We start from the raw sequence: 13429 nt of genomic DNA, 5'->3' as shown, positions 1-13429 counted from the left end.
TGCTGTTGTGGTGCCGGGTTCGGTGGCGAGGACGACCGCCAGATGGAGCAGTTGGGCCGTCTCCCACCGAACACCGGAATTGAAGGTTGTAACCTTCGGATAACTCCGAAGGTCACGGGTCCCTTAATGGACCGTGGATGCCAATATTTAGTCGGCGTGGGGGAGGGATAATTTTCTAATTCTAATTTACCAAAGTACCCACGCCGTCGAACTACCGGGGAAGCCACACCCTCGGCTGACTTTGTCCGAACCGAGTCGCTGTTACCGACTCGGATCGGGCGTAACCGAGCGGGGATGACCAAAGCCTGCTGGACCAAATGAGCAATTTACGGCACAATCGGCCTCCCTAATTCTCAAGCCTGAACCATACTGGGTCAATCATGGAAACGACAGGCAACGAGCTGGAACATTTAACACGGGGTTTATTTATAATGGGGGGAGGGAGACAAAGAGCAGTGTTACACCGAATATAATCAAATGGACAATGATGTAAGGCACTAATACCGTTTCGACTTAAAGACTGGGCCCACAGACACACACACACACACACACATCCAAAAAGAAATGGACCCCACTGGGTCTTTATTCGGTCCTCCAGCCGAGGAGGATAGTTCAACTGGGGGGACAGAGTTCCGTGGTGTACCTGGCCGCGTCGTGCGGCTTGCCGACCTGCTCCTGTGGAGCCCGGGATTATTGGCGGGGAAGTTGGACGCTCCGACCACCAGCCCGCGCGCTCCAACACAAACCACCACGGTGGTTTCCTTTCCTCGCGCACCACTCGATCCTCTTTTCTTTGTCGTTTCTGTCGAGACCTTCTTTTTTTTGGACGTTCTGGCTTCACATTGGCTGGGGCGCACGTGCGATGCTCGCCCTTCGCTCATTGGGCAGAGGAAACACTCCATGCCCTTTTTTGGAGTGGGGCTCTGATCTGAGCCGATGGAAGCCCCGCCCACGTCTGTGCTCGGCACGCATGCGCGTGAGGAAGGCCGATGGCGGCAGGAGCGAAGGAGGATGTTGTTGTTGTTGTTGTTGTTGGATATTAATTATAACTAAAAAATAACACAGCGCACATACACTTAATCACCCATTAAACATAGGGACTGGACCCGAACTATAAACACATACTTATCGAAATAACTGAACTGCGGGGACTCTGGCTGTTGCGTGCAAATGGCTTCCAGATTCGTAACAATACTAACTGGAGTACCCGGCATTGCCCGGGGAAAACAGGAATAAGAAAGGGGTAAACTGTTGTGCTTAATATGTATCACATTTATATGTCACAATTAATTTGGACACATTTCACATTTTGTTGTCGTTGTCAGCGTTCGTCATCAGACATCAGACACATTGTGTGTCTGACTGTTGGGTGCCAGGATGCTGAGCTTTACTGCGCTGCCGGTCCGAGAGGCAGCCACATACAGCTGGCCGTGGGACAAGCACGGGACAGAGAGGTTGACACCGATTGCCTTGTACGTCTGACCTTGAGCCTTGTTGATCGTCATCGCAAAGCATGCCTTGCAGGGAAACTGGAGTCGGTGAAACTGGAAAGACAGCTCGGAGTCGGACGGAATGAGCGGAATCCTCGGCAGAATGATGACTTCTCCTTTGTATGGTCCACAGGAGATGGTGGCCTCAATGACATGGGCATGCATTATGATGCAGCATTTGATGATGGTCTTGGGGAGCCATTGATGGTCTTGGGGAGCTCCATGTTTCGCAGGATCATGATGGGCACACCGAGTTTCAGCTTGAAGAGGTGTGGTGGCATTCCTGACAGCTCGAGAGAATTGAGCAGCTCAACAGGGTAACTGACTGCCTCCTCGTCGCAGATGGTACTGTCCACAGACTTATAGATCCTCTCATCGCCGGGGAACTGTCCCATGAGCCAGTTGTTGAGCTGGTTGACGTTGGTGTTTGTCGGAGAGAGAATTGCATGCTCAGCCAGCCACTCAGACCTGACTCCATTTGTGGTCAAGCAAGGGTAGACTTCAGCCTTGAGCAAATCCAGTGTGGAGACGACCTTGCCCAGTCCAGGAGGAATTGCGATCCTGTCTGGTTCGGCCGCAAATGGGATCTGTCCATTGCCAATTTCCAGGAGCAGCTTGGAGAAGTTGGTGGCCCCTTCATCGCCAGAGAGGTGAGCTCGCATGTTGGTGGTCAGGTGCTTGACAATCGCATGGCACCACAGGTAGGACGTCTTCAGGCTGACGTTGACAATGTTGGATCTGGTGCCTCTCTTGATCACTGGAAGGATCTGCCGGAAGTCTCCGCAGAGCAGTGTGGGGATGCCTCCCATGGGTTGCTGGACTCCTGTGATGTCCTGCAGTGTGCGGTCTTCAGCATCATCGGCTGACTTGTGAGTCATCGGGGCCTCATCTTCAATGATGGTAGCAGCAACATTGATGACCTTGGCCAATGCTGTTCCACGCTTGATGCTGCATGTTGGCTGCTCTTTGAGGTGCGTGTCGAGTGGGATATTGAAGGTGCTGTGCAGCGTTCGTCCTCCCTGGAGCATTTCCGCAAGTACATCTCTTGCAGTCTTGAGCTCACGGACCAGATGGTTATTCTCGTGAAACCACTTTGTGAGCATCTCAAGGACGTGTGGTTTGAGGCCGCTGTGGTTCCTGGCAGCCAGCTCCTTGACGTGTGAGTCCAGGAAGTAGACCTGTAGGAACTTTGGCTGGCCCTCTTCAGGCGGGAGCAAGCTGCCAATGCGGTGGAACACTTGACCTTGGATCCGGAAGCTCGGGTTCCAGCCCTGGACTTCAGCTTCTTTGTGCCCAAAGCTCGTCATCGCAAAGCTGCCATTATATGTCCGAATGTTGTCAAGGAAGTGAGGGGACCTTCGCCTGAGAGAAGTTCTTTCAGCAAGGGAGGAAGGGCAGGAGAGGGCTCAAGGACGTCCTTGCCATCACTGCAGCCCACACCCTTGGTCTCTCCCTTGAACTTGTAAGCAGAGCAGTGGGTGCAGACTTGGTCCATTCGGCCAATGTCTGCATGACTTGTTGGGTCAGCCGGGTCATACGTGATTGCCACCCTGTTGGCATTGTTGTAGTCTTGTGCCCGGACCAGTGCTCGTGCCTCTGCAGTGCGGTGACGCATTGCCTCAAGTCTTGCATCACACTCTTCCTCAGTCTCATTTGCTCGCCGCTGTTGTTGCCGATGTGCCTGTTTATTGAGCCTGGCTCATCACTCCTCTTCAGTATCATTTGGTCGCTGCTGTTGTTGCTGCTGTGCCTGTTCGTTTAGCCTGACATCTTGCTCCTCTTCAGTCTCCTGTTGTCTATTAGTGTGTATTTTTTGCTGAGCTGCAGTTGCCTTGGGACCAATAGAGCTCTTCCTTCTTCAGGGCATCGAAAATCACAAAGTCTAATTTTGATCAGAAACTTTGTAAACGTTCCCTGGTATGTCCATCCACTGGTCTGTCCATCCACTGGTCTGTCCGTCCACTGGTCTGTCCGTCCACTGGTCTGTCCGTCCACTGGTCTGTCCATCCACTGGTCTGTCCGTCCACTGGTCTGTCCATCCACTGGTCTGTCCGTCCACTGGTCTGTCCATCCACTGGTCTGTCCGTCCACTGGTCTGTCCGTCCACTGGTCTGTCTTTGTCTTATTTTGATCAGGTTGTGAATAAAAAAGTCGCGACGCGGAAAAAACAATCAATTGCGGCAGAAAAATTGAAACGGCCAAAAAAAATCGACGATGTTTTTTTCGGTTTTTTAAACATCTAAGGTGTGCTGTCATACCTCTGTGACGTGCTGATTCCGAATATGACTAGTTTTGCTCTGTGATGCGTAGTTCTCGAGTTATAAGAGGACAAACATACATACACGACTAATATATATATATATATATATATATATATATATATATATATATATATATATATATATATATATGTATATATATACATATATATATATATATATATACATATATATATATATACATATATATATATATATATATGTATATGTGTATACACACACACACACACACACACACACACACACACACACACACACACACACACACACACACAATCAGACACACCTGACTTATGGTGAGCAAACCACATAATCTGCACAGAACAACCATCCGTCTGAGTTCCTCCACAACACAACCATAAAGCCAACTTGGGGAACAGTTTGAAACAGCAAAGTGCTTACCTTGTGTATGCCTTCTTGGGTTGCTTTATGCAGCTTCTTCGGCAAGAGGAGTTTTGGAGGTGTCAATTGTTTATATAATCCGAGCCGTCTGTGTCGAGTTGATGAGGTGAGAGCTGATTGGCTAGTCCCTCTTTTCACAGGTGAGAGATGTGGGTGGGTATTGATATATATATATATATATATATATATATATATATATATATATATATATATATATATATATATATATATATATATACACACAGTGGGGAGAACAAGTATTTGATACACTGCCAATTTTGCAGGTTTTCCCACTTACAAAGCACGTAGAGGTGTGTAATTTTTATCATAGGTACACTTCAACTGTGAAAGACGGAATCTAAAACAAAAATCCTGAAAATCACATTGTATGATTTTTAAATAATTAATTTGCATTTTATTTCATGAAATACGTATTTGATCACCTCCCAACCAGTAAGAATTCCGGCTCTCACAGACCTGTAAGTTTTGTCTTTGAGAAGCCCTCCCATTCTCCACTCATTACCTGTATTAACTGCACCTGTTTGAACTTGTTATCTGCATAAAAGACAGCTGTCCACACTCAATCAATCAGACTCCAACCTCTCCACAATGGGCAAGACCAGAGAACTGTCTAAGGACATCAGGGACAAAATTGTCGACTTGCACAAGGCTGGGATGGGCTACAGGACAATAGGCAAGCAGCTTGGTGAGGAGGCAACAACTGTTGGCGCAATTATTAGAAAATGGAAGAAGTTCAAGATAACAGTCAATCTCCCTCGGTCTGGGGCTCCATGCAAGATCTCACCTCGTGGAGCCTCAATGATCATGAGAAAGGTGAGGGATCAGCCCAGAACTACACGGCAGGACCTGGTCAATGACCTGAAGAGAGCTGGGACCACAGTGTCAAAGAAAACCAAAAGTAACACACTACGCCGTCATGGATTAAAATCCTGCAGCGCACGCAAGGTTCCTCTGCTCAAGCCAGCGCATGTCCAGGCCCATCTGAAGTTTGCCAATGACCATCTGGATGATCCAGAGGAGGAATGGGAGAAGGTCATGTGGTCTGATGAGACCAAAATAGAGCTTTTTGGTTTAAACTCCACTCGCCGTGTTTGGAGGAAGAAGAAGGATGAGTAGAACCCCAAGAACACCATCCCAACCATGAATCATAGAGGTGGAAACATCATTCTTTGGGGATGCTTTTCTGCAAAGGGGACAGGACGACTGCACCGTATTGAGGGGAGGAAGGATGGGGCCATATATCATGAGATCTTGGCCAACAACCTCCTTCGCTTAACAAGAGCATTGAAGATGGGCCGTGGCTGGGTCTTCCAGCATGACAACGACCAGAAACACACAGCCAAGGCAACTAAGGATTGGCTCCGTAAGAAGCATCTCAAGGTCCTGGAGTGGCCTAGCCAGTCTCCAGACCTGAACCCAACAGAAAATCTTTGGAGGGAGCTGAAAGTCTGTGTTGCCCAGCAACAGCCCCGAAACCTGAAGGATCTGGAGAAGATCTGTATGGAGGAGTGGGCCAAAATCCCTGCTGCAGTCTGTGCAAACCTGGTTAAAAACTACAGGAAACATCTGATCTCTGTAATTGCAAACAAAGGTTTCTGTACCAAATATTAAGTTTTGTTTTTCTGATGTATCAAATACTTATTTCATGCAATAAAATGCAAATTGATTATTTCAAAATCATACAATGTGATTTTCAGGATTTTTGTTTCAGATTCTGTCTTTCACAGTTGACGTGTCCTATGATAAAAATTACAGGCCTCAATGTGCTTTGTAAGTGGGAAAACCTGCAAAATCGGCAGTGTATCAAATACTTGTTCTCCCCACTGTATATATATATATATATATATATATATATATATATATATATATATATATATATATATATATATATATATATGTGTGTTTAGACACTGATGAGCCAAAACTTTATGACCACTGACAGGTGAAGTGAATAACATTGATTATCTTGTTGCAATGGCACCTGACAAGGGGTGGGAGAGATTAGGCAGCAAGTGAACAGTCAGTTCTTGCAGTTGATGCGTTGGATGCAAGAGAAATGGGCAGGAGTAAAGACCTGAGCGACTTTGACAAGGACCAAATTGTTATGGCCAGACGACTGGGTCAGAGCATCTCTTAAACGGCAAGGCTTGTGGGGTGCTCCCGGTCAGCAGTGGTGAGTACCTACCGACAGTGTTCCGAGGAGGGACAAACCACAAACCGGCGACAGGGTGTTGGGCGCCCAAGGCTCATTGATGCGCGAGGGCAACGAAGGCTATCCCGTCTGGTCCGAACCGACAGAAGGTGTACTGTGGCACAAGTCACAGAAAATTTTAATGGTGGTCACAGGAGGAATGTGTCACAATCTACAGTGCATCGCACCCTGCTGCGTATGGGGCTGCGTAGCCGCAGACCGGTCAGAGTGCCCATGATGACCCCTGTCCACCGTCGAAAGCGCCTACAATGGACACGCGAGCGTCGGAACTGGACCTTGGAGCAATGGAAGAAGGTCGCCTGGTCCGATGAGTCCCATTTTCTTTTCGATCACGTGGATGGTCGTGTACGTGTGCGCCATTCACCTGGGGAAGTGACGATTTTGAATGAAAGAATGGTGAAGATATGTGTGACACAGACCTGAGGATCTTGATAGGGACAGCACCGAGTGGGGCATCTTTTGGGATAAGGAAACATTTCCTTTCAACAATCGAGGTCCGTGGAAGTGCAGCACTTGTCACGTCACAGACGGACAAACTCATCAAGACAAATCACACCTGCGGAGGTGAGTGACACGCACGTGAGGCTTCTTGTACCAAAGACAACGTCGACGTTCAGAGAAACTATATAATAGAAAAAGCAATCGAGTCGAATAATCAATTGTTCTTTGTGTCTGTGTATCTTTGTGTCTGTGTATGTTTGTGCAGATTGCTCGACGTGTTTTTCGACGAGGTCACAGACAAAACGGTGTGCCTGTCGTTGGTGCTTGACTTCATCGATCACGACCTCTCCAAGTTACTGGAACTTGTCTCACCGCCTGGCCTGTCGGAGACTCGAATCCGGGTACCCTCCTCCACACATCCACATCAACGAAGAGCCATTCCGTGCACGCCGTGACAAGTGTTTGTACTGACTCCTTGTTATATTTTAGCAATCATTGGGGGATGACCCTGGGTAAAGGTTTGGTTTAACAATGGCTGATGTCATGATGGTTTGGTGGGTGATCAGCTTTTCGTATTCGAGGGAAGAGGTACATTGGATAGACATGGAGGAGACACCAAACGTGGAGGTGAGCGGAGAGCTTAGACTTAGGTTTGATCATAAACCTGGAGATTGCCACGTCGATGGTAACAGGCCAGGTGGAAGAGGGGGGGAAATACTGAGAGGCTGCTCACCTGTCTGTTTCTTAAGAGAGAAGTTTCAATGTGTATCGTTGAGAGACACCATTGACCGCCGTAGCCTGAGGTCCCACTGCAGCCTCCAGGAGCACAGATGAAGCGTAACAACTCCCACAAAGGGGAACCTGGACCTCACTTGAGGTCTACATGGATGAACAGCTTGTACGGCTCTGCGCAAGCGTGTGAACCACATTGAGTTGTCGTTCTTTGTTGATGTAAATCACGTGTTCACCCATTTCCGGTATAACCACAGGACATGATGTACCAGCTGCTGAAAGGCCTGGATTTTCTGCACATGCACCGGGTGGTGCATTGCGACCTCAAGCCACAGAACATCTTGGTGACCACTTGTGGGCAGCTCAAAATTGCTGACTTTGGCCTGGCTCAAATGTACAGCTTCCAGAAGTCGCTCACGTCTGTGGTACGTACCTTGGCGAGTCTCAGAATTCCCGTCCGTCTTGTGGCTGAATGTTCGGTCCTGTTTTTGACCCCGTGCGCCCGCACGAAGCGGGGTTAAGCGATCGGTTCTTGTCCGTCTACAGACGTCAGTCCGTGATCGAGGGACGAACGTGATATTTTGGACACGAATCGGAAGATGAGCCCTGCAGTTGAGCAGCACTTTGGCTCTGAATTTGTCCCGATCGCGCGTGAGCAGAGAGGAGCGAGATAATTTGTTTACTCTGTCTGCCTCTACTCCGAAACGAAATTGCAAATCATTCCAAACACGAAACTTACTGTTTTTAAGGACGTCTTGAAGGACGCAACAGCCACGAAGAACGAGGGTGGTGTTAAATAAGGCGGTGTCAAAGATGGTGCGTCAACGGCGGCAAACTTCTGAAAAAAGTTATTTTTTTTTCTCCAACCTTTAAAACCTTTATTTTATTTTAATTGAGTTATATACTTTGAACACTGTGGAACAAAAATCGCCTCCTTGGCTCTTTCAAAAAAACCTCCAGTTTCACAGCACTTGGACAAATTATGACGTCATCTTACACCAACTTGACCAATCAAATTTGCCACTTTCAGCATCGGGGAACGTTGAGATTCAGTCGTCGATGCCCTTTGCTCCCTTTGCAGGCCTCTCTTCGATGGACACTGTGATATCGATCATCTGACCCAGATATTTGAGTAAGCTATTCGTGTAACTCACCTGCGTCAGGTACAAAGAGGATTTTGAATCCCACGTTTGATTGTAACTTGTCTGCAGAGTGCAAAGCAAGTTCAAGAATACACCTGGCGTGCAGGTAAAACCAGCTGTGAAATTAAACTGCAATTGCTTTTCCACCATCTTGCTACCATGCAGCATGCTGGGGTTACCGGACGAAGATTGCTGGTCCAGCGACTTTGTTTTGCCTCGCTGGTCCTTTGTTCAACGAGAGAAACCACCCACCGGGGTCCAGGTGCCCGGGATCGAACCGATCGCCAAGGATCTGCTCTTGGTGAGTGTTCCCTTTGTCTTGGCGCACTCGTGATGTTAAACTCGTCCCGACTGTTTCACGGCCACCAGTGGTGGTTCATCGTTGCTGTTGGAAAAGTGCGATTGGTGGGTCTTCATCGACCTGTTTTATGCTGCATGTTAAAGACCCACAATGCACGGGTCCGATTCCCCGCTGCAGGCAACTCGGGTAGCTCGAGAGTCCCTCCGAACCTGCTTGAGCAGTACAACCAAGAAAGCCAAGCGGTCGGGAAGGAAGATCTGAAGGTCTTTCTCACTGTTGACAGCTGGACCTCAAAATCAATGCTTTCGAATCGATGTGTTCAGTCTGGATGTCGTTTGATTTCCTTCCGTGTTTGGAATTTGCACCAAACATTCCCTGAGGATGAAGGATGACCAATGATGGATTTGTTTGATGTGGTGCCGGCATTTTTCTTCCTCCAGGGTTGGAGTTATCTGAAGTAACACCATGGGTGACGGTAATGACCTGATGATGTAATCATGATACGACCTGTTACATGCTTAAGATAACGCCGGGCAAATAGTGACTGCACCGTATTAACATGAGTACACCAGTCTTTAATGGACCCAATTATTCCCATATTTTTGTGGGGTCAGCAGGTCAAACGTTTTTGTCCCAAGTCTTTCATAAATCGGATGGCTAGGCCTGACGTTCGACTGAAGGTGACTTTGGCAGGAATTAGTAATTTGTTGATTGTGTCGAAGATAATTCGCCGACTCACGAAAGGCATTATTAACCACTAACTACCAGCCTGGGCCGATGGGTCCTCCTGCTTAATGTCCATCTGAGGAACGGCACACATGAAGATTCCTCGTTCAACCTGTGAAACACCAGGATGGTAGTTTACAGCTGGGTCTGGATTCGAACCCAAGCTGGACAGCTCAGAGGAGAGAGTGCACCTCTGTGGTCTATCCTGCCAGCCCTGGGCCATGAACTGATAACAAAACGATTCAATTTGGTGCTTCTGGCTTTAATTCGGCTTTTCTTTTCCACCACATCCTCCCCCACCATATATATATATATATATATATATATATATATATATATATATATATATATATATATATATATATATATATATATATATATATTTACTGTATATATATATATATATATATATATATTTACTGTATATATATATATATATATATATATATATATATATATATATATATATTTACTGTATATATATATATATATATATATATATATATATATATATATATATATATATATATATATATATATATATATATATCTATCTCTCTCTCTCTCTCTCTCTCTCTCTCTCTCTCTCTCTCTCTCTCTCTCTCTCTCTCTCTCTCTCTGTATTTCTCTCTCTCTCTGTCTGTGTCTCTCTCTGTCTGCCTGTCTCTCTCTGTCTGGTCTCTCTCTCTTTTTCTCTCTCTCTCTCTCTGTCTGTCTCTCTCTCTGTCTGCCTGTCTCTCTCTGTCTGCCTGTCTCTCTCTGTCTGATCTCTCTCTGTCTGATCTCTGTCTGATCTCTCTCTCTCTCTCTCTCTCTCTCTCTCTCTCTCTCTCTCTCTCTCTCTCTCTCTCTCTCTCTCTCTCTCTCTCTCTCTCTCTCCTCTCTCTGTTTCTCTCTCTCTGTCTGTCTGTCTCTCTCTGTCTGTCTGTGTCTGTCTCTCTCTGTCTGTCTCTCTCTGTCTTTCTCTCTCTCTCTGTCTCTCTCATTCTCTGTCTGTCTCTCTCTCTCTCTCTGTGTCTCTCTCTTCCTGTGTGTCCCTCTCTGTCTGTGTCTCTCTCTCTCTCTGTCTGCCTCTCTTTGCCTGCCTGTCTCCCTCTCTCTCTCTGTCTGCCTGTCTCTCTCTGTCTGGTCTCTCTCTTTTTTCTCTCTCTCTGTCTGTCTCTCTCTGTCTGCCTGTCTCTCTCTGTCTGATCTCTCTCTCTCTCTCTCTGTCTTTCTCTTTCTCTCTCTGTCTCTCTCTCTCTCCCTCCCCCCCCAATGCATGATTATGTCAGATGATCATGTTGTATAATTATGGTCACCCTTATTTTTCAGAAATTTCTGACTTTCGTTCCCAAAACCCGTGTCACTGCAAGTGACGCAATGCAGCATGACTTCTTCTCCAAGACTGATGGGTCCAATGAAGATCTTGCATCCGGCAAGACCACAAGTGAAGACCCTTGAACTCCTCGACGAGAGGGTCTAGTGTCCGTGCACTCGGGATTTCTTGCCCTTTTATTCAGTTTTATCAACATTTTAAATGCTGATTCCTTTGAAACTGATTGGTCTCTTCGATGCTCTTAAACTTCATAACCTTTCCTTTTAGTGAGATCTTCTTTCGTGTTTCATGTGAACCTTGTGTTTTTAATAAAGGATGCTATTTCCTTTGTCCTTAGTTTCTGGTTTATCCCTCCTTCCCCCCTCTAACTCCGCCATCCCTCAAGTCAGACGTAGTTGGCAGCACTGTCGGAAAGGAGCGTGAACAGATGCTTATTGCTGGCCTGAATGATTTCCGCGTTTTCTGAATGTAGACTTCGGCAGGGTATCAATATCAACATCAGAAGTGTACTGTTTGAGTTCCTGCTCCAATAAACAAATTCACTTTTAATTATCTTGATCATTACTGATATTTGCAGAAATCTGTTTTCCTGCTTCTTGTGTATGATCGTACTTACTGGTAAACTAGGGATGATTTTACATCACTGATGTCACATCGGATTTCACGAATCTCACCCACTCTGACAAGACACATGGATAACTCGGAGGTCGCTCGATCATGTCTTCTGGAAGTCTCAAATCCGATTGTTGAAGCAATCTCTTTGCCCAATTCATCCAAACCTTTCTTCAATCTGCCAATCTTCCCCAAAAATTTTTTTTTGAGACATGCTGTTTGAAGCCATTACCCAGTTACTCAGTGTGAAACAGCAAATCGGTATTTAAAAGTACGGACTAGTGATACCTGCTACCTCCCGGAGCGAAATGTGGTGTCGATACCCCTTCCATCAGGCGGGGGTCAAACACCAAGGGGGAGAAAGAGGGGTTGGGGGATGGTGAGGAGGGAATTATTACTTGTCCATGACCTGACCCTGTGTTTCATATTCATCTTAATTGATGCAATTTAGCCTTAATGTGCAAAAAAGTGCTTGTTAAATATCCTAACGATCAATCAATCGATAAAGCAACAGATAATGGCAATGTGTGTGACATCATAGGGAGCATGGATTTATTTATTGGTATGTAGCCTGCGGCTGGTTGGCTGCATCATTTATTGTTTTTGCTTGCTCAGTTGACACAATTCCCCTGTTCCCAGCACACTGATACTCATTTCGCCGACCACAGAAGGATGACTGGCTGAGTCAACACCACCTGGTGTTAATTCAACAGCTTGACAGCGGCTTGAACTCAACACCCGAGGATCTAAAGCCAGCTGTCCTTGACCGTTAAGCCAATACACAGGTGTATGGATGATACAGTTATGAAATAGCATTGGGCCATCGTCGCAGGGTTTGCAGTGAACGGAATTAACACGCCAGTAGGTGACACTACGCGCTCTACGGATGCAGTTCCACATTTATAATCGATCGATTGATGATTTTATCCCATGATTGATGAAACACCGAAAATTAAATCAACATCTGAAATCAGTTACATGATCAATTTATTCAATCAATGATCTGTACAAGGAGCATTGCGTGAAGCAAAAGCAACAACGATGGTTGTACGAGGGAAACGTCCACCAACGATAACGGCTGTTGAATGACCATCGAAAGACCCTACGAGGGAGTAAGACGATCTTTTCGAGCACCAGGTGGACGTGTGGGAAGGAAGGAAAAAGAGGAAGTGATTCCGACACTTTGACAACATCTGAGGTCAAGTCCTGTGACGTGGACGAAGGACAACTACTGATGCATCGAAATTATTTAAACAAACAAAAGGCAACTGTGACGTCATCTCTTTAGGTACAGTTGTAAGGGGATACTGAAGATCAGGGAAGGAAAGATCATTGTCATTGACATCAATTGAATGTCAATGTCAATGGCGAGTCGTTAAACCGAAAATTAAAAACAATAACGAAGCAACCTTCTTCTCTTATACCGAGTACAGGGAAGTACAGGGAGTACAGGGACCACGTAACGGACGACAACTCTATTTTATTCCCCAACTATTTGCCATTTCGCCCATCATTTCATCAAAAAGCGATGGACCGAGATCCACTGATGGACCGAGATCAGGCGATGGGTCTGGATCGAGCGATGGACCCAGATCGTCGCATCGGGGATCCTGAACAAGTGGAACTTCCAGGTCGCAGATATCATTGTCTGGAGTAGCCATCAAAGGCTCGACGGTCTTTTCACCATGCAGACCCCCACACGGTAACGCAGATGACGACCATTGGTCCGTGCAAGAAAGTTCATCATCCGAAG

General features: G+C 46.4%; 3 protein-coding genes across 3 annotated transcripts in view; 2 read left to right on the top strand and 1 right to left on the bottom strand.

Annotated features, from left to right (window-relative positions):
• LOC147008118 (cyclin-dependent kinase 6-like) overlaps nt 1-8098 on the top strand; it is a 31655-nt gene extending 23557 nt beyond the window's left edge. Inside the window, exons 3-4 of the mRNA XM_085865638.1 lie at nt 7111-7246; nt 7835-8098. Of these exons, the coding sequence (XP_085721764.1) occupies nt 7111-7246; nt 7835-8098 (400 nt within the window). The remainder of the gene's footprint in view (nt 1-7110; nt 7247-7834) is intronic.
• A 538-nt stretch (nt 8099-8636) lies between these two features.
• Nucleotides 8637-11313, top strand: LOC147008117 (cyclin-dependent kinase 4-like). The gene is made up of 3 exons (XM_085865606.1): nt 8637-8709; nt 8885-9020; nt 11061-11313. The coding sequence occupies exons 2-3, from the start codon at nt 8886-8888 to the stop codon at nt 11187-11189; spliced, it is 264 nt and encodes an 87-aa protein (XP_085721732.1). The 5' UTR covers nt 8637-8709; nt 8885; the 3' UTR covers nt 11190-11313.
• A 1333-nt stretch (nt 11314-12646) lies between these two features.
• Nucleotides 12647-13429, bottom strand: part of LOC147008116 (uncharacterized) — an 8033-nt gene continuing 7250 nt past the window's right edge. The window contains exon 2 of the mRNA XM_085865550.1: nt 12647-13429. This exon is cut by the window's right edge and continues 1160 nt beyond it. Within this exon, the coding sequence (XP_085721676.1) occupies nt 13152-13429 (278 nt within the window). The 3' untranslated portion in view covers nt 12647-13151.

The sequence above is a fragment of the Eptatretus burgeri genome, chromosome 21 (genome assembly GCF_056783735.1).
Source record: "Eptatretus burgeri isolate ZD-2024b chromosome 21, Ebu_testis_v1, whole genome shotgun sequence".
NCBI classification, from domain to species: domain Eukaryota; kingdom Metazoa; phylum Chordata; class Myxini; order Myxiniformes; family Myxinidae; genus Eptatretus; species Eptatretus burgeri.
The sequence above is the reverse complement of the archived record's forward strand: the minus strand, read 5'-3'. Positions and strand labels throughout refer to the sequence as shown.

Bases quoted from the DNA above. Each gene is read 5' to 3' on its own strand.
- LOC147008117 (XM_085865606.1), top strand. From the start codon at position 8,886: ATGCTGGGGTTACCGGACGAAGATTGCTGGTCCAGCGACTTTGTTTTG. The intron at 9,021-11,060 runs GTGAGTGTTCCC...CTTATTTTTCAG, and splicing joins TCGCCAAGGATCTGCTCTTG to AAATTTCTGACTTTCGTTCC.